We start from the raw sequence: 21,493 nt of genomic DNA, 5'->3' as shown, positions 1-21,493 counted from the left end.
AATATCTATTACTGTTACTACCATTTTTCAAATGCCAACTCCAGGCTGTATAACCCAAACCAGATTTTGACGAGAAGAAATACATGCCCAGTAGAAAAGGAATGCCACTAAGAGGAACTATAATGCTAAGCCAGTGACTGAAATTTCTTTTAGCCTGTGTGGCAGAGCCTGAAGTTGAACCTACCTCCTGCATCCACAACCTTGGTAGCGCCCTCCCACTCTGACTCTGGACTTAGCCATGTGACTTGGTTTGTTAGTAGGACAACAGCAAAGGTGACATGAACAGAGACTTAGAAAATAGCTGTGGGTTGAGACTTACTCTCACAGCTCCTCACGCTCTCCAGGCAGGCCTGTTGCATGGTGGTCATGGGCCCTGTCTTCCCCTTTGCCCCAAAAGTCTGCTGTGCCCCAGAAGCAGAGATGCTAGCTCATGAGTTAGCTGGGGGTGCTGGCTGACTGCAGACACAAGATGAGCCCGGCTTTGACCAGCCGAGAGCTCAGACTAGCAGCTGAGCCACAAATTTGTGAGCAAAAATTAGTGTCTGTTTTATACGCCGTTAAGTTTTAGGGGTGGCTTGTTGTTTAGCAAAAGCCAACTAATACACCCATCAAGCCTGTTGCCTCGGGCACAGAGCTAGTGACATTACTTAGTCTATTAGCATCGAAGTGGGGCCAATACGAGTGGTTCTCATTGCTGGAATAGAAATGTGTCATTTTGAAAAGGGCAATCAAGAAAGCGTGTGGCTTCTTCAAATTCTCTCTCTCTTCCCCCCTATAGTGACCTTGGAAACTAGGTGCTTCAGATCGGATTACCAAAAATTTTACCATATATATATGTATTTATATACCACATAGACATATATTCTATATATATGACACTATATATATATATATAAAATAGAAAATATTTTTATAATATATATATTTATATATATTTATAATATATATATATTTATAATATATAATATATATATTATAAAAATATATATATATAAAATATATATATATATATATATATTATATATATATCAATGTCATGTTGTTAATTTGAAATTGGACATAGTGGGAACAGGTAACACCATGGAAACTAGTGAATGCTACCAATCTGGACTCTCCCACTTAAAGATGGTTGTTAAACATTTTAAACATTTGCAAGCACACCACTGCCCCCTCGCCAAGCTGCCCGAGCCCTCTGGCACCTCCTCATTGCTCTAGGCTGGAAGGGATATATATTGTGTCATTTTGATACTTAGAGACCCAGCATGACCCATAATGCCAAGGGCACTCCATATACCCTCTCACTCTTGATCTTATTAAGATGTATCAATGCAAGGTAAGTAAAACAAATTAGAACACTTAAGTTCAAGTAATATAATCTTGTTTCAAGTAATACAATTGTCTATTTGCATATTCCAAGGAGCTGCACCATTCTCTCCTGGGCACAACAGGACCCGGGGTGATGACCGGCTGGGGAGGTACTGCACATATTCCAGCAATAAGCCTCCATCAGTGATGGTCACCTGGGCCATTCCTTCCTCACAGTCCTCTGATTCTGACTCACAGCCAATTGTAAGTGCAATGCCAGAGTGCAGAAACTAACATTTTCTAATTTCTCACGAGTGCTACACAGGCCATATAGTTACCACACAGTCTCACCAGATGTGACAAAAGGTGCTTAGCCATCAGTAGGGTTGTGAATTTCTCTTTGTCTTCATGAGTACTCTAGTGAGAAGTTAGGAAGGTCCACAACAGGGCCGCTAGATAGGAGACACTTAAACTATGACGATTTTAAGTTCTTTGGGCACTTTCATTGACATTCCCATAGCTAATTAAAATGTTTATATGTAGAATCACTTGAAATTTACTTGTATATGTTTACTTTACTCACAAATGGTGAGTAAATGAACATAAAACTTTTGTTTTAAATTCAAAATGGAAAACACAAGGGGCTCCTGGGTGGCTCAGTTGGTTAAGCGTCTGACTTTGGCTCAGGTCATGATCTCTCGGTCCGTGAGTTCGAACCCTGCGTCAGGCTCTGTGCTGACAGCTCAGAGCCTGGAGCCTGTTTCAGATTCTGTGTCTCCCTCTCTCTCTGACCCTCCCCCGTTCAAGCTCTGTCTCTCTCTCTCTCAAAAATAAAAATAAACGTTAAAAAATGGAAACCACAAATTCAACAATGAATTTAAATAGTGGTCATGTTAAATAAACTGCAGATTTAACACAGTGAAGGGCTTAGGTTGGTACATGTGATGAATGCAGAATTAAACAAATATTTTTGAGCTATATAGTATGTTGAAGTGGGAGATTCATTTTGAGATATTTAAGTCATTTAGGGAAGAGAGAAAAACAAATTTGAGGGATTGAACACTAAAGAATTATACCAACTGTGAAATGACAAGTTTTTTTTTACTCTGTCCAAACCTGTCGTCAGCTGTAGGGTAAAGAAGGATCACAGGGCTCCTTCAAACCCTTCAACTGCACTAATTGTGCTGAACACTGAGAAAATGCATAGCAATTTAAAATCACAACTGAAGACCTTATGGACAGGACTGGACGGTTGCATATTTAACTCCAGAAATCAAGACTCAGAAGAAGAACAACGTATCCTTCATTTCTTCTAAAGGTGACAATGTAACATATATTTGATGGAAAATTGTCTCTAAAGACTGTATTATGAATGCCTGGCATAAGTTAGTAAAGGTCTCCCGATTAATATAAATGTAAATACCGAAGAATCATGGGACTTATTCAAACTGGAAGATGAAAATATACAACAATATAGGAATTTAGTTTGGAATAATCTGAAACACAAATAATTTTAAAGATGTTTTGAATATTTCTTTCTTCCAGTGAGGCTCAAAAATCAAAGAGGTAAAACCATTTGATCAACAGAAGGTAAATAAATAAAAATAGTATTAATGATTTTATCTTATTTTTTATTATGTCTGGTCTCTATTCTGGATATGATTATTATTTGAAGTACATCTATAGTCTATTTATGTATGTAAATATTAGGATATCTACTTAAATATATATAAAATATTTAGAATTGAAAATCTGCACAATTGCCTCCCCTCTTTAGTTAATTTGGCTATAACTGATTTCAAGACTATAATCAGACTCTCAATTAAATTCTTTAAATGTTTTATTTATTTTGAGAGAGAGAAGGAGAGGGAGCAAGCAGCAGAGGGGCAGAGAGAGTGGGAGGGGGAATCATAGGCAGGTCACACACTGTCAATGCAGAGCCTGATGCAGGGCTTGGTCCCACGAACCATGAGATCATGACCTGAGCCGAGATCAAGAGTCTTAACCCAATGGGCCACTCAGGCACCCCTCTCTCAATTAACTTCTGAGCTACCTTCTTTTACCTTTTGTTTGTGCTGTTTTGCCTTTAGCTATTTTATTCTCCCTATTTTAATTCTTATTCCAGGTTCTCAAAGAATAATTTTTTATTCCTTTCTTTCTCCCAAAACTTGCCTTCCAAGCTCAGTGTTTTATGTTCTCCTGTTAGAACTGAAGGTGATCCTGTGTGTGCACATGCCAAGATTTGGGACAGGTGTCACTGGCATCTGCGTAAAGGGGGAGTAAGAATATGTAAGGCCGTGTAGCTCTGTGCATGAAAGCACCTCTATTTGTACACTCACATATAATCCCCCAAATATGTGCCTAGCACTTATCATGTGACAGCTGTGCTGGAGGAAGCTGGAAGTCGAGAAGAAAGTGACCAAACTTTAATTGAGGAGCCAGAGATCACTTCATTGAGGAAGTCTTGTTTGACCTGATTTTGAAGGTAGGGGCATTCGACTGGGGTGGAGGGGATGATTCAAAGAAATTCAAAAGACGGAATTAATGATAGATTGAAGATAAGTTGGATTTGGGGAGGATGATGAGGGTGCATCACAGGTTCTGGAGATGCAAGAAAAGTCCCGTTTATAGGTGGGAATGGGTCAGGGAGCAGTGCGTTTGGTTTTTCAAAATGAGAGGGGTAATGTGCTCATGAGAATAAGCAGGGGCATGTCCGTTGGGCTCTCAGAGTTCACTCCTAAGATGCAGACACAGGGCTGGAGCAAGGCTGTGAAGGCACTGGCTTGCAGGTGTGCATGAGAACAGGCTGCCCGGGAGTGCACAGAGCGTGCTCACAGAAATGACAGTCATTTCTACGACCTTGTGACCACAACATCCCACACACTGGCTAGGCACTTTACGTACGACATTTGTAATTCTTATAAAACCCTCAGAGCTGGTATTATCCCCATTTTTCAGGTCAGGAAGTGAAGGCTCCGGGAGATGCAGTAAACTGCCCCAGGTTCCCCCCGGGCCCGTCTCAGCAGGACCCACACTATCTTGTCACCTTGGTCTATAAGTAGAGCAGAGGTTTGCTTGTGGATGGAAGCTACATTCTCCTGGGTTCAATCATGCTTGAGATTGTCTGCCAGTTTCCGGGAAGGTTCATTAAGAAGACAGACATCTGAGAAGTGCCTAGGATGTCACTTCATCACTTGAAATACACATATCACACGGTCCACCCTCCCCCCCCCCACTCTCTGCCTTCAATGGAAATTTTCTCAAAAAGCTTTAAAACACTAGAGTAATAATTTTGCCACCATTTGACCTACTTATGGTAAGACCTATTATCTCTGTTCTTTACGGACGGAGGCACACGATGCTACCAGAGAGAAATTGAGCTTGAGCATGCCAGGTCTCATGCATACTTTCATGTTCTTGTCAGTGACTTCCTTCATGGGAATAGATCACTGGGTGTGTTTTAGAAGATGGCTCAACTGTGCAGCCACATCTGTCAAATTGTCAGGAGATGAAAACCCCTACCTGAGAGGCAGGGGAAAAATGGCTTGTCAGTGCAGCAGTTGAGGACTGAGGCTCCAATTTAACAGAACTTTTAATCATGCATTAGAGTGACCCCTTCATGCAGCTGTTGCCTATGCTAGAATGGAATTTAAACAGCTAAGCGACTGGCTGATGTTAAAAGGATCTATTAAAAGTTTTCACTTTTCTGAGATGCACCATTAAGGACACACTGAAGAAACTTTCTAAATGGTTTTGGTAATAACCACGTAATGAAACTGCACTATTGCCCGAAGAGGGTGAGAGGTGTGCATTCACAGGCAAGCCCTAATATTTTAGCTGTATCTTTCTAACATTTCAATGTCTTCTCAGTTAGAAGTGATGCAGAATTGCACAGAATTTCTGGGAATCATTTGAAAAAAAAAAAGCAACAAACAAATGGGCATATCTACCAGATGAATAAGAAATCAACACAAAATATAAGTAGCATATGACTATATATAAAAAACGCTCTGGGCACCTGGGTGGCTCAGCTGGTTAGGCGTCCAACTTGTGTTCAGGTCATGATCTCGCAGTTCCTGGGCTCGAGCTCCACGTTGGGCTCTGTGCTGACAGCTCAGAGCCTGGAGTCTGCTTTGGATTCTGTGTCTCTTTCTCTCTCTCTGCCCCTCCCCTGCTCATGCTCTGTCCCTCTCTTTCTCAAAAATTAATACACATTAAAAATTGTAAAAAATGCTCAACATTCACAGGCTGTAATCAGGGAGATCTAAATTTAATGTTCTATCTTCACACCATCAGGTGTAAAAGTCCAGTAACATCAATTGTAGACAAGGATGCGAAATGAGATTTCTGACAAGTTGCTGATAGGAGTAAAAAGTGGCACTAGAATCCAGGGGGCCATGAGGCAATATCTCATAAAGCCTAAGGTTCTTCCTTTACTCCAGCAACTGCTCTCCTAACTATGTACACTCAGATACTTCTCACATATGTGCACAAAAAGTCATAGATAGGCAGTGAACTAGAATGTGTGCAAGAGCAAAACAGTGAAAAATGTCCATCAATAGGAGAATGAATGAATGGATGAATGAACAAATTGCAGTGTATTTTTATAGCAGGAAAATTCCCCATGTGAAAATGAAGTGGTTAAAAATATGAGGTAGATTGCACAGGACAAAGTCCCTGGTCAGCAACCAGCTATGTGGCTTGCACCAAATGACTTAAGCTTTCTGTGCCTTGATGTCATTTGTTCAATAGATGTCATGATAGTACCTACCTCTGTGGCATTGTTTTGAGCATGAAATAATTTCACGCCTCAAACACAGAGCATGGCTGACACACAGGGAGTGGTCCATAAATGAGAGTTGTTATTATTTCTAATGGTGGATACTTAACTATTCTTCCTATCTGTGCTTTTATATGACTTCATAATAATTTTTATGCAAGGAACTGATTGAGTATGGTATTACAAAATGGCTCCAATTCACAAATTATTCACTTGCAAACACATGGAACCTAGGTGGTGTTTCTTCAAAGAAACTATCTTATACAGAGTGATTTGAACATCAGGTCAGACCGTTAACAGTCTATTTAGCCCTTAAATGGCTTCTCAAATCCTGTGAGACTTAAAAGTTTACTAGTGAAACTACCTCTGGGTAATACTACCAGGTAGGTAAACTACCTCTGAGGTCAAGTCCTACTACTCACATGGCCAAAAAGATAGGTCCCTTCTCCGCCAGCTCCATGAAGCTCACGGCGGTAATGAGCAGTGGCTCTTGTAGGTGGAGGTGAGACAAGGCTTTCAGAGGGAATGAAGGAGGGAAAATTACTTTGGGTTCCTACTGTGGGAAAACTTGGCTTAAGTGGACTTGCTGCTTTCATTCCATTCCCATGACCTACTGCCTCTGGCCAATTGCCCATTTTGGGTGGCCAACTAGGAAACGAAGGTCTCCCTGCTTCATGTTAATCTTTGGATGTTTTCCAGTGAGTCTCTTCAGAGCTCTTGAATGAGAAGTCACCAAACTCAGCTGTAAGCAGCCAAATTTTGGCACTGTGCAAGAAACAGAATAAAACCAGTCTTTGGGGAGAAAATAGAGGCAGGATGCACAGACAGAAGCAAAGATGCAAAACTGTGTGGCCTCCAACAGAGAGTGAGAGAAAGACAAAGAAAGCACAGCTGCCTGGTGGGCCTGATTATATGCAAATGCCCCCTGTGAGCATCACGTCTGTTCCTTGCAACTAAACAATTCTTGAGTAGGACATAAATAGTCACTTAATCCTCATGACTGAGGAAGGAGACACTATCCCTATTTTACAGAAATATGCCCCAGGTCATGCTAATAAATAGCACAGCTGAAATAGGTCTGTCTCCAGAGCCTACTCTCTAAGAGGTATAACAGGGTGATTTGTTCTCCTTTAGGAACAAGGCTGTACTGGGTATTGCTTCATGGATTACCTGGGCAGGCAGGTGTGAGAGGGAAGGGAGTCAGGAGCCATGTGCTGGAGGCAGGTGTAGCACAAAAAGAAAAGGAAACCAGGTCTAAGTCTTGGCTCATCCTTATTCTCAGGCTTTTCCTTGTCATTTCCAGCCATCTTGTTCCCATCATAAGAACCAATAGCAGGAAGGTGTGGGACCTCAGATGACGAGCAAGGCAGCAGTGCCCAGGAAAGTAGAGAAAGAAGCAGAAAGACATTCCAGGCAGGACCAGGGTGCAGACAGGGAGTGTTTCGGGGGCTACAGGAGGTTCGCTTATTTGTCCTTCACTTAGGAATGAATTTATAAGGAATTTCAGATTTCCTATGGCTAAGTTCCTTATTAAACGTGGTATTAATTTCATTAATAAGTGGCTAAAAATGAAAAATGTCCTAGGAAAATTAAGTTAATTAAGTTAGCACTAAGTTAATCCATTGAAAATTTCAACAAGTGTTATCACAGAGCTCAACACACATAACCTAGCAGGTTATGCTCTGAACTTGTGGTTTTGCAATTAAATTTAAGAGCATATATGCATTTTCGTTTATTATAAAAACAGAAAAGACCACCCTAAGGGTGCCAAATTGAATTCTTTCCCTGTATGCCTGGATATGACTCTCATTATGATTATAATTATAGCTACGATTACACTTAAAATTTGTGTCTCACAACACAGAGTGGAATTTCTAAGTTTCTAATTGCAGATCAAAGGTGCCTATTTTTTTCCTCTACAACTGGCTCTTTAAAGCCCATTATTCTTTAGAAGAGTAAGAAGAACTCTAAGTTTCCTAACTCATTTGAAAGCACCATAATCAATATATGGAAAGAGGAAGCGGGGATACCACAATGATTGAAATGAATATGAGGTCAAATATGTATGTGTGTACATAGTAGTGTAGGAAAACAATAAAAAAAAACCCTGTTCCTATTGCTCAGATCCCATCACTGCTCAATGGAATATATAAAATCTTAATAGATTTATTTCTGCAATGTAAAAACAATTGTATGTATAGATATACAGATGCATATGTTGTATGCATATATATGCATGCATGCAGGTATATACACATATTATGTTGTTTGTATATACATATACATAAATACACACATATTTTTTTACAGTGCAGGAATACATATGCACATATACACACACATATATCTTTTAGATACATACATACATACATACATACAAAGAGACAAACTATTACACATCAAACACCCAGAATCACAGAAGGATCAGTCTACTATGTATTTAGTTGAACAGTAGTAGGGAAGATTAAGCCAAATCAATCAATCTTATTTTATTAAATTATTTAATTACTTATGGTTAGCAGGAAATACACGTAGATGTTCATACCAATAAAGTAGACTAGCATATGGAAAACAGAATAGAAAATAAAAATATAGGGAATAATACCAATGAAGAAAGTAGGCAAACCCAAAGCTATGTCACATGAAACAAGGACGGATATGGTTTTTAAATATCCTTCACTTATAAAGGCATTCAAGCCAGTCTCCATTTACGTGGTAGGTGGTTTTAAAATTTTGAATATTTGAAAACAGAATTTATGGAAAGGCTGTTTAGGAATAATTGAAATTTATGCATTACTTACTATTATGCCATCTATGTGAACTAAAATCCTATTACTATAACTTATTTCATTAGTTATCTATTTTATCAAAGCAGTAGGATATATGGGTTTCTGGGTAAAATATTTTGTGTTTTAAACTTGGAATCAGGGCACCTGGGTGACTCAGTCAGTTAAGCACCTGACTCTTGATTTTTTTTTTCAACGTTTTTTTAATTTATTTTTGGGACAGAGAGAGACAGAGCATGAACGGGGGAGGGGCAGAGAGAGAGGGAGACACAGAATCGGAAACAGGCTCCAGGCTCTGAGCCATCAGCCCAGAGCCTGACCTGACTCTTGATTTTGTCTCAGGTCATGATCTCGCGGTTCCTGAGTTTGAGCCCCACATCAGGCTCGGGCTGACAGTGCAGAGCCTGCCTGAGATTCAGTCTCTTTCTCTATCTCTCTGTGCCCCTTCCCTGCTCGCTTGTTCTCTCTCTCTCTCTCTCTCTCTCTCTCTCTCAAAATAAATAAACATTACAAAAAAAAAAAAAAAAAACCTGGAGTCAAAGTTTCAAACAAAGTTCCACCCGCAGGACAAAATCCATGGTTTCTTCAATACTCAAATAGGAACTCTGGGCGACCAGTCTGCCATCTCTCAAATATTTATCCATACCTAATTTTTCTGATTTATTTTAATGATGGCCAAATTACTAACTCAAATTAATTACAGCTGTTCATATTTTTTATTACAATAAATTCTACTTTTTTTGTTAACATAGGAATGGTTTTGGTTCTTTACAACTATGTTATTCCTGAGTAAGAGTACATTTCTTTTCTGTCTTTTTGTTTTTGTTTTTGGTTTTGGTTTTTTTGTTTGTTTGTTTTGACTTACATCCAAGTTAGTTAGCATGTAATGCTATAATGATTTCAGGAGTAGATTCCAGTGATTCATCTCCTACATATAACACCCAGTGCTCATCCCAACAAGGAGACTACATTTCTAATCTTAGACCCATTTATTTCACATGCTGAAGAAGATAAAAACTCCTGTAAGCCGTAGGAAATAATCAAAGTCATGGCTAGGTCCTGCTGACTGCCACCATGTTTGAGAAGAGACACACTGGCAAAAGCATCCAACATTATCCAACTTTGAAAGATGCCTTCAACCAACTCCCAAAGTATTGTTTGTTTTACACTTAAAAATAAATTATTGTATAGAAATAATGTTATTGGCATCATCCACTCAATTTCTGGTTCCTAGAAATAAGACCAAGAGAACAAATAGAGCTTCTTGTAGGTGAGAAGTCAAATCAATACTTGCACAAGCCAAGAAGGTTCTAGATCCTTCTTTCACTTGATTGTTCTCTTGTTTGGTAAACACCAATTGAGCCTTTTCCCTGTATCAGGAATAGCTCTGGCAGTGACCATGATCGTTATGGTCCCTACCGCTATGGAGTTATCTCTGGTTGGAGAAACAGACTTTAAGTAATGAATGATACCATTTTAATTTATTTTACTAAAATCATGACAAACCCATAACATGTGGAAATATACAATGAGGGAACCTATGTATTCTTTGAGGATGAGGAAGGCTTCCTTAAGGAAGTGACTTTTGAGGTGAATTCTAAGTGGGAGAGAAGAGTGTTCTAGAAAGAGGAAACAATGAAAACGACAGAGCCTCATGGAAGCAGAAATGCTATTTTATAAGAGATATAAAGTGTAAAGGCAGGAGTAGAAAAATTGGCTTTCTTGGTAACCTCTAGGCTACCTCTGGAAAGGGATGATGGAGGATAAGCTGGAAGGAATTAAAGCAAATACTTATTCTTCAATGTCATTCCTATAGTTTAAAATATGCTTTAGGAGAATGTAACGTCACATTTTGCCCATTTTAAAAATGAAAAGAAGTGATATATTCTACTGTTTGTCCTTGAGGGTGAGAGATCATTATGATTCCAGGCAGGAGCAAGTGGATGATTCCAATGAAAATTTTCTTGTTACCTAGTTTTTAGATGGCATTAGTCATTAATAAAAAGCCAATGAGTATTTCATGGCCATTTTATTTTAAATATTTTTTTCTTGACTTGATTCTTTTCTTTCTTTCTCTTTTAATTAAATGATGAATGGTTAATCTATTTTCCACTCAGACCCATCGATCCCTTGGCCATCCCACTTTTCATTTGTACTCTTTCAGGTACACTCTTCTAGAAAGCTTGATTTTGGACCAAACATGTAAAGCTGAGCTCAGTGGAACTTTCTTCATATTGAAATGTCAGAATTTATTCACCTTCACTTCAAACCACATGTGTCATTATTCATAAAACCTATCAAACATGCCACCATATTCACAAAGATGTCTAATATGCAGGTCTCTTGGATCCAACATCGACATACTTCTAGCCTAACATTTACCCACCTCTTCACTGACCTTTATTTTCCTATATCCATGCACAGTGCTGTTCTTTCATTACACTCTCCTGGCCATTTATCTCTTGCCATCTCAAATTTCTGTGATAAGGAGGCTAATAACTTGCTTTCTCAATCCAGACTGCAACCTTGACACATCTACTCAACAAGTATTTAATACATTTTAAGCAGCGTATTCAGGGCCCCTGTAAGACTTTGATTTGGTACTCATGGCTGGCCTGATAGTTTATTTCTACTACAAACTTAACGTTTCCTTGGCATATTTTTCTCCCTTGGATACAGCATGGAGCTAGGAGCCAGAAGACCCAGGAGCTAGGAGCCGGAAGACCCAGGTGTACCCAGGGCCTCTCCGTTTGGTAGAGGTGCAAGTTTAGGAGCTCACCCAGGCCCTCTGGGTCCTCACATCCTCATCTACAAAGGCTGAGGGAGCATGGCAGTCTTTCTCCATCACTGGGCTATACCGAGTGAGGGCCTTCCTTGACCTCTCAGAGGAGGAGTGAGGACTCCAAAATGTAGATTGCCATAGCATCCTGCTTTACTTCTTTAAAATCCTCATTGCTCATGAGAAAGAATGAAATATGTCCCTTTGTAGCAACGTGGATGGAACTGGAGAGTGTGATGCTAAGTGAAATAAGCCATACAGAGAAAGACAGATACCATATGGTTTCATTCTTATGTGGATCCTGAGAAACTTAACAGAAACCCATAGGGGAGGGGAAGGAAAAAAAAAAGAGGTTAGAGTGTAAGAGAGCCAAAGCATAAGAGACTCTTAAAAACTGAGAACAAACTGAGAGTTGATGGGGGGTGGGAGGGAGGGGAGGGTGGGTGATGGGTAGTGAGGAGGGCACCTTTTGGAATGAGCACTGGGTGTTGCATGGAAACCAATTTGACAATAAATTTCATATATTGAAACAATAAATAAATAAAATCCTCATTGCTCTTGTAATTGCTCTTTAGACGCTGGTTTTTCTCCACCCACCCGGAAGTAATCTCCAAGAAAGCAGGACTATCTTAGTGCCACTAATTATCAGCTGATGACTGATTACTGAGTAACTTTTTAGGCAAGAAGCTACGACTACCATGCTGTCATTGCCATTACTGTCAGTAGCAATGGCAGTACCAGACACAGTCGTAGGAGTTAAATTATTAGCACCATCCAATATACAACAGAAAGAAGCCACAAAATAATATTAGGTCTTATCAATACTCCTTACAAATGTTTCCTCTTTTCCTCTTCATTCTTTTAACTGATAGAAAAAATTTAACTATATGGTTAAACGCCACAGTAATGGTCCAAAGTACAATACTTTGCTTATGTTATGTATCAATCTTTGAAATGTATCAATCTCTAATCCGCACCTAGAGTATGATCCAAAAAGAAAGAAAAGCGTGTTCTTATCCTGAAGCAGATGAAAAACCCTTCCCTGATTTACGGGGAGGGATGTAAAGAACTACAAAAGCAGCCCCTTGTAAGAAAAGGATTTGTAACTGAAAACAAAAGACAGTGAAGAGAATCAAATTCCACAGGAGGAAGAATCAATTCCCTCTCCCCGGGATGATGTGGTTTGACTCTTCACCCTTAAAGAGTAAGGAAATGGACTAAGTGAAAATGCAGTGGGGTGGTAAGGATCCCACTTTTGGAAAGGTGATATGTTTTGAACACGAATTACTGACATTTGGAGGGAGAGAGGGAGAACAAAGCAAGAGAAGATGCCAGGGCAGTCCACCAAGGAAAAGGAGTTTATTGGGCTTTATGAAGAGATCAGCGTAGAGGATAAGTCCAAAACATCCACAGACCAGAAACCCGATGGGAGGTCCCCTGATGGCTTCCCAAGGCCCTAGGATCCACCCGCCATCCCAGAGCCTCGTCTGCAGCAGGTGCAGTTTGTTAAGGAAGCGCCTTTATTATGTCCCGTTGCTCAGACAGCTTGCAGATGCAGAATAAGCTACCTATTAAAAATATTCCTTCCCAGTTCCTTGGGAAGGTACTCAGTTAAGTGGATTGTGATTGTGACCACCCTCATGTAAGCAATTCAGGCCTTTGTAGAAGAATATTTTTACATCATTTAATATGACAACAGAATATTTCACTGATTTAATGCTGTTGGAATGCTAGCACTACCTGTGTGCATTCATTTGCTTGAAATTTACCAAATCCTTGCTGTGTATCTTAGGAAAAAAATAGGTAGATCCTGGGAAAATACCATCCGGGATGGAGCAAAATACTGTCCCTGACTCCAGGACCATAAATTTGGACAGACATAGAGTTCGGAGAGCCAGGGATTTCCTTGGATAAAAGTCAAAGAACTCTGCTGCATGAGTTTAAAAATGGTATTTACTGCACCTGGAGGCAGGCTGGGGCGCGTCCCTGGGGCTTGTTGACATCCACGGCTACCAGCTGCCATCCACCAGCAGCGTCTTCATGGAACATCTTCAAGACAAAGAAGGAGATGAGTCAGAGACACTTAATATGGAACATTGAGAACTCCTACTTTATGTCTCCAGCGCTTACATTTTTTATGTTATCAAAGATGTGTCTTTTTATGGATTTATATTTAGAACATGAGTCATTCCAATTATGTTCATTTGAACACTGAAAACTTAAGTGAATAATAATCATAATGAGAATGATGGTAATCGCTAGCCTGAATTTATTGAGCCCTTGCTATGCATCAGGTCCTTTCTGCTTTATACATCCTTGGCATATAATTGCCCAAATATTCTTCTTGAATAGACTTTAAAGTAGGCATTTTATCCCCATTAGATTGGTTATCGATTATTACATTATTAGATTATTAGACCTGGAAGAAAATGAAAATGAGAATTCCCAAGCATTATGTCCGGTGTGATTTTTACTAGGAGCTGTAAGTTTTTATCTTTATTTAGTGGACATTTCTCACTGAGCCAACAGAAAAATATTCTCTGGATAAATAATATAAGATGTATGCATGTGGCACAGGGAATAAGGCTGGTGTTATTTTAATGGTAGGAGACTGACATATCACTTAGACTCTGTGAAATTATTTTAACTAGGCCAAATTAATCTGCTCAGCAGAATTTTATGTACATATTTATGAAGGGAAAAGTAGTTTCTTTTGCCTTAAAATACATAAGTGATGAAATCCAGAATGGTACAGGATACTAAAATCTGATATTTATTGAATTGGGTATCTGGATTGTTGGCTGCCTAGTTTATTATCTTACTGCACATTCTACTACCTCAAAGATTAGTCATCCATCATTATTACAGCCAGTGGGAAGACACTGCCCACTATTTCCCCACTAGTAAATTTTCTTTCCAATTCCTTATGGGTTTGTGTGTAGCGGGAGGGGTGTGGTTGGCAGTGAGGTAAGTTGGGATTAACGATTTTTATTTTTCTAAGACACTAACTATAAGCTAGTTTTTTTTTTTTTTTCCCTGCCCAAGGCCATAGTTTCACACATGTAAGTAGACATTTCCTTTGCCATACTTATTCATGTCCTTGTGTTAGTCTGTGTTCAAAAGGGTAATTATCGATGGAAATATTAGCCTATGCAAAGATCCCATACCTAAGATTCCTGGGAGCAGATCATTTGCAGAAAGACAACTTTCCCTCTATAAAATAAGTGACATAGTCAGGGACAAGTGCCAAAATTCACAGACCATATATGTATTTACCAAACAACAGTTTTTCTAGGGGTGCCTGTGTGGTTCAGTTGGTTAAGCGTCCAACTTGGGCTCAGGTCCTGATCTCACCGTACATGGATTCAAGCCCCACATCAGGGTCTGTGCTGACAGCTTGGAGCCTGGAGCCTGTTTTGAATTCTGCGTCTCCTTCTTTCTCTGCCCCTTCCCCGCTCACACTCTGTCTCTCTCCCTCTCTCTTAAAAATAGATAAACACTAAAAATATTTTTAAAAAAAAGAAAACTTTTTTTAATCGTTGAATTGAGAATTCTCTACAATGCCATCCTGCAACTCAGAAAATGGTGCATCAGTTGTTTATGTCCTAGAATCAATACTTTTCAAAGACTGCATGGGGGCTTTTTGCCAAGTATGCTACTTATTTTGAACTTTAAAACATATACAGAGAGCACCTTTCATAGGACATCCTACAAAATATTGTTCCACATATGCTCAATTTAATTATCCCATGAAACAGTACCCTGATTTATTTTTACATTATGCTATGTTCACCCCAAGGATAGCTACCATCTGTCTATATACCACAGGTGTATTTTTAAGTGAAAAGATGGGGGTGCACATTTACCCAAAGATTCTTTGATCAAAGATGGAAGTTACAAATTGCTTCGCTCAGGTGTCCGTGTACAGGATTCTGATTCCCTTTAGAATGAATTTTGAAAGGTATTCTTAGTGGTAGAAGCAAGCATATCCCCATGAATAGGCTCATTCTGAGACTACATACATTGGTTGAAATGCAAACCTTTTACGGTGTCTTTTAAAGTTCCCGTCAAAATTCTGGGTGTCTCCTTTTAAGGAGAAAAGACAAAAGCAATCCTGTCAGTCACTAGCTAAAAATCTTCTGTATGTGCAGCCTATGGTCTCTTATCATGACACAAAGGATCCCTGGGGCATAGATTTGCTTTGATCAGTAGCAGACTAGTTTTCTCTGTTAAATTATTTTTTTTCCAGCTGACCAAAATCAAATTAATCAATTTAATTGTTAGTAAAAGTGTTCTCTCAAGGTCACCCCTTTGTATAAAATGAAGTGAAGGAAATTCAGACATGTCCAAGGTTCCATTTGTCTTTAGTCCCCTGAATTATAAAACAACATTTAGATTGGTTAATGTGACAGCTATGTGAGTTAGACAACAGGACATCCCAAGCCAGGAACCCTCAGGGCTCGAGTCCTGAGCTGCCAGTTGTCCCTCCATATCCCTCAGTATGACCCTAGGGAACTATAATTCGTACATAAAGGTTAGGTACACGTTAATTGCCAGAGCCTAGCTCGAGTGTTTTTTGAGCACGCATAACACAAATGTAGCCTTGTGTGGCCTTCAAGCTTAACAGTTTCGTTCTCCTCCAGGCAAAGTGAAACAAGCTTATATCCACCATGAATCAGCGTAATCGGAAGACCACATGACTGGTGACTGGTGACAGGCGCTGAGGTGAAGCAGCTAAGGCATGAGAACAGAGGCCTGGGATGGAGAGCAGCTAAGCTCAGGATGTTTCCTACTAGCACTGTGTGCATCCCAGCATCCAGCTCTGGGACGATACACCCACACTACTGTGGACCTATGCACGTGCTGTTATATCACAGACCTATGGGTTTCCTGACCTTTAACCCAACACACAGCTGAGCATGGGGCCACCGTGACCCACGGCTAATAATTGTGCAAGTATGAAAGCCATCATCTTCATCAGAGCTCAGACAAACTAATGATTACTCCTCTGAAATTTTCCACATCATTTTCTCTTTGTTTTCCTGTGACATGTTATATTACAGTCTCTCCACAAGTCCTTTGGCACTATTTTTTTCCGTAATTTGTTTCTATGCTGTGAGTCGAAAGCAGACTGCTTTGTTAATAAAAACAACAACAACAACAACAACAACAAAACAAACCCATTCAGTTCTCATCACCTGGTTCTATTTTGCCTCTGTACGGTCCACATCAGAGGCAAGTCCTCTTGAACTAAGATATCAGAAAGCCCCCTCCTCATTACATTAATATGTATAATTTTCTTTCTCAACACCAATGCTCTTGAAAAGTCAAGGGACCCAAAGACACCAACAAGTGCACTAAGCCTGAGATCCTCTTAGCCCTTCTGTGAGGATAAGTTACACAGAACCACTGCATATGTTCCACATATTAGAGAATGGCAGGAAGTGGCTCCAGGTCCGCAAAGCTGTGTGCTTTGCAATACAATAGCCATCTTTGTTTTATTCTCTTAATGCCTGTCTGTTTTATTAGAATTATAAACTAATGATGTAGTTAAAAAATTTTTTTTTAATGTTTTATTTTATTTTTGACAGAGAGAGAGCCAGAGCATAAGTGGAGGAGGGGCAGACAGAGAGACAGAGAGAGAGAAACACACAGTCTGAAGCAGGCTCCAGGCCCCGAGCTGTCAGCACAGAGCCCGACGCGGGGCTCGAACGCACAGACCACGATATCATGACCTAAGCGGAGGTGGACGCTCAACCGACCGAGCCACCCAGGTGCCCCAATGATTTAGTTTTTACAACTATTCCACGTAAAGTCCTTGTGCACAGAGTTCTGCCAGATTTTGCAAATGTAACAGAATCGCAGGAAATGATGTCCCTCCTCTCCTCAGACACAAAAGCATCTGAGCCACTTGCCTCCTGGCTGGCGAGGGGCTGGGCGGGGCCTGCAGCCTGTTGCCAGGCAGCCCAACTGATGTTTCCCGAGGCTGCTGCAGGAGCTCTGGTTGCCTAGCAACCGGGTCCTCTGCCACAGCATTTCTCTTAATGAAGGTTTTTCAGGATTCTCTGTGTGATTACCTCTGCTGAATACCTAGACGCATTACCTCTGAATTACCAATTTATTCCTCCTGATTAGGTATAATTTTGCATCAAAACCATTTTGCACAACTTTGTTCAAAGTCCCTTCCCATTTCACTTTCTATTAGAACTGCTAGCTGATTTGGTGGAGCTTCCAAACACGACTTTTCCAGCTGTGGCTTTATAAATAAGAGTTACTTAATAAGCATAATGTGGTTTTAAAGTCATTTTATTTTAGGTCATCTCTTAAGAATACTGAATGCAAATTCTGCGCTGAGTTCTTAGCTTTATGCTCTATTTAGTTCTCAACGTCTTAGAGCAGAAAACACACCTTCCAGACGTTGTCACCTGACTTAAAAGACAAGCCAGAGTGGACCTTGAACTTTATTATATTTCATAGTTCCCTAGAAGAGATGACAGAAGAAATAAAAACTAGATGTGCTTTTTTTTTTACATCTGTGATATAACCTATATAACATTAAAAAAATCTTTCATAAAAGTTTGAATAATTGTCTGCCAAAATTGAATAGTATTAATACTATTTCATCTATAATGAATTGGCTAGTCAGTTCAAACCTTCACAACACCGTAAAGATGCTGCTTGAGGCTTTTCCAAATAATAGCATGTTTAATAGCATTTTAGCATGTAATTCATAAAAGCTCAATTTGAAGCTTTTCAAAGCCAGATTTGTACCTTGGAGGTTTCACAAATACCTTTGTCCACAGACTTGTATAATGATTTACAATGTTACATTAAATTTATCTTACAATTTAATATTAAAATAGTAGTCATGAGCATCAAAATAATTTCATGCTTGATTCAAGAACTTTTATTTTCTTTCTCTTATATAAAGATTCAAACTAGACTAAGACATATAAACCTTCCCTTCCTTTTTCTTTTTTTTAAGTTTATTTATTTATTTTAAGAGAGAGAAAGAGTGACAGAGAGTGTGTGAGTGAGTGGGTCAGAGGCAGAGAAAGAGGGAGAGAGAGAATCCCAAGCAGGCCCCGCACTGTCAGCACAGAGCCTGATGCAGAGCTCGGTCTCACAAATGTGAGCTCATGACCTGAGCTGAAATCAAGAGTTGGATGCTGAACCGACTGAGCCACCCAGGCATCCCATCCCTTCCTCTTTCTAAACACACACAAAAAAACTACCCCCTCCCCAAATCCACACACAAAACAAAGCCAAAATTAAAAACAAAGACATAGGATCTGGACTACCCTCCTAGTTAATAATTGCCCTGAAGCTTTTAACCAAATTCTAGGGCACTCCCAATTTCTCGGGAGCATAGGGCTCCCCTTCTGAATATGTAATGATTCCTCAAAAATCAGATATGCATTATGAGGTATTCTTCATAATTTACTATACTGTGATTGGATCGGTCTGAATGAAACATATTTCCCGTTCCAAAAAAAATTCGAATCCCATATATAAAGTCCATCATATTGGTTTTCGATCACATGAATAAATATTTTTAAAAACGGGAAATTCTACCATTTCCACTTTTATCTGCAAGCTCTCTGAAGACTTGTAATGACCAAATGAAATCAAAGGTATATAGTAAATGTGGGTTTTGTGCCAAACCCACCCACGGAGCTGATGAAACCATAGGTACCCTCACCCTATCACCCAGAAAAGCTGATGTGGTTGCTCTGGGTTTGGGCCTGTGCACGGGCATTGCTGAATAGCTCCCTCGGTGGGTCTGACTGCAGAAGGCACTTATCCCAGGGCTTTCCCACGTTCCCTCAGGGCCCACTGAGGGTGTGCCTGCGTTCCAGCGGGGAAAGGACATCACCCCCCATGGGTACCTGTGTGGTGGCCGTTGAAGTGGTGCTGCTTCTCGATCCCCACATCTGCTGAAACTGTACCCTGATTTCTGCAAATGTTTCAATGATGACAGCAATGAACACGTTCTGAAAGAAAATCCCGACCCGGATGAGAAAGTGTAGGGCAACGAAAAGCAAATAAAACATCATCAGAGGCTGTGGGGGGCGGGGGGCAGACAGATTCCACTGGGGCCAGTTTCTATGGTACCTTCACAAGCCAGGCCAGGAAGAATATGAGCGTGATGAAGTAGAAGTAGGACCGCCAGCGGGGGAAGCTGTCAATGGCTCTGTACATGAGGAATACCCAGCCCTCCTGGGATGCAGCCTCATAGACGGTGAATATGCTGGTGCCTGTGGGGACACAGGAGAGCGCACGGACTTACAACGGGCTTTGGAAATGGGGAAACGCTTTTGAGAAAAAACAATCGATATTTATCCACACTCATTTTCTCAATGACAAAAGCTCTTCTAAAGGGACTCAAATAGCATGCAATTTATTTTATTGTTCTTATTCTTAGGATTTTGACAAAGTTGTTTCTGACTTCAGGCCAGGGCCCTTTCATTAGCAATAAAATAACTTTATGTTATATCTGTCCCTGTTAAATGCATCTAAGAGCGTGGAAAAGGAAAGGAACCCTCAAACCAAGTAAGCTATAATAAAAAATAATGTGTGCAGTACCAGCTTGCCATTTGGGGCTTAACACTTTCAGTGTGCTGAAAGCACTTGTTATGGTTTTAGCCAAAATGAAATAAATTTGAGAACTGGGTTTCATCTGAAGTCACTTTCCCATAGGGACACTAAAGTACCTTAGGCTCCAAAAATTAATGTGACGGAGCCTGTCTTTGGATTCCATTGTGTTTACTGAACACCGAAATGTAAGGCAATAAATCATCAAATAGCACTCTGTATCTCCACTTCTGGGAGAATTGTCTCATTGAAAATACTATTGATGATGGAAAGAAAGAGGAGCGAACAATATACAGACAGATTTTTGCTGTAGTGAAGAGAACCTAAAATGCCATTCAGGGGAAAGACAGTGTTTGCCTTTCATGACATTATGAGGGATGTGTTATTATTTCCCCAGTTTATAGATGGGAAAACTAAGGCACAGAAAGAGTAAGTAATTTACCTAAGGGTGCACAAATAATAATAGGGGAACTTGAATTAATCCAGTCATTCTGGAAAGAGGCTCTGTGATGATACCAACTGTGATGGTACCTTGCCTCCCGACATCTTTTCTGTGGTTTGTTTTCCCCATCTGTAAAATGCATAAATAATAGCTCCTAGTGTGGTGAAGATAATTTCCTTTCTGTAAAACACTGACACACAGTGGACACGTAATAAATTTTAGGTACTATTATTGTAAACATTGAAAATAGTTGCTTAATAGTATTTTGTGAGAAAACACATAAGTAAAAAGTATGGTACTGAGTTAAAGTTGTTTGTAAAACACACATGATGCATATTGTTATTCACAACACTGGTGAACATTTGCACCCCAATAAACGCCATTGGTATAAATGGATTAAGTATTATGGGATATAAAACCAATATCCACCCATCTATGTTCTAATTGCACAGAAATTTAAAACTAGACTCTTTGTACAATCAGATGTCCAAACTAAGAAGAGGGTTACTGAAGTTGGCTGATGGCCACCTGCCTCTCTGAGCCTGTGAATGAGGGAAGAATAATTAGAGCATCAATGGACCAAAGCATGCAGGACAACAGAAAGCCTTGTGGTAAATGGAGACAAATGGGACATATGCAGCCTTGAAAGAAAAGCTGAGAGAAAGAAGGAAAGCAAATACTCATTGAGAGAATGCCTATTATGCTAAGTACTGTATATAAAATATAACGTCATAGAATCATATTTTGTGCATTGGAAAGTTGTTGCCATAACAACTAGTATTTGTAAATCCTACTTCGTTTTAAGG

At 39.8% G+C, this 21,493-nt stretch overlaps 1 protein-coding gene across 7 annotated transcripts in view; it reads right to left on the bottom strand.

Moving 5' to 3' along the window:
- NALCN (sodium leak channel, non-selective) overlaps positions 1 to 21,493 on the bottom strand; it is a 317,181-nt gene that overhangs the window by 184,842 nt on the left and 110,846 nt on the right. For all 7 annotated transcript variants that reach the window (XM_053890708.1, XM_053890599.1, XM_053890639.1 and 4 more), the window contains 3 exons: positions 19,766 to 19,908; positions 19,540 to 19,644; positions 13,613 to 13,699 (listed from right to left, as the gene is read on the bottom strand). In XM_053890708.1, coding sequence (XP_053746683.1) covers positions 13,613 to 13,699; positions 19,540 to 19,644; positions 19,766 to 19,908 — 335 coding nt within the window. The remainder of the gene's footprint in view (positions 1 to 13,612; positions 13,700 to 19,539; positions 19,645 to 19,765; positions 19,909 to 21,493) is intronic.

This window comes from Panthera pardus, unplaced genomic scaffold (assembly GCF_024362965.1).
Source record: "Panthera pardus isolate Hobbes unplaced genomic scaffold, ASM2436296v1 HiC_scaffold_1, whole genome shotgun sequence".
Classification (NCBI taxonomy): Eukaryota; Metazoa; Chordata; class Mammalia; order Carnivora; family Felidae; genus Panthera; species Panthera pardus.
The sequence above is the reverse complement of the archived record's forward strand: the minus strand, read 5'-3'. Positions and strand labels throughout refer to the sequence as shown.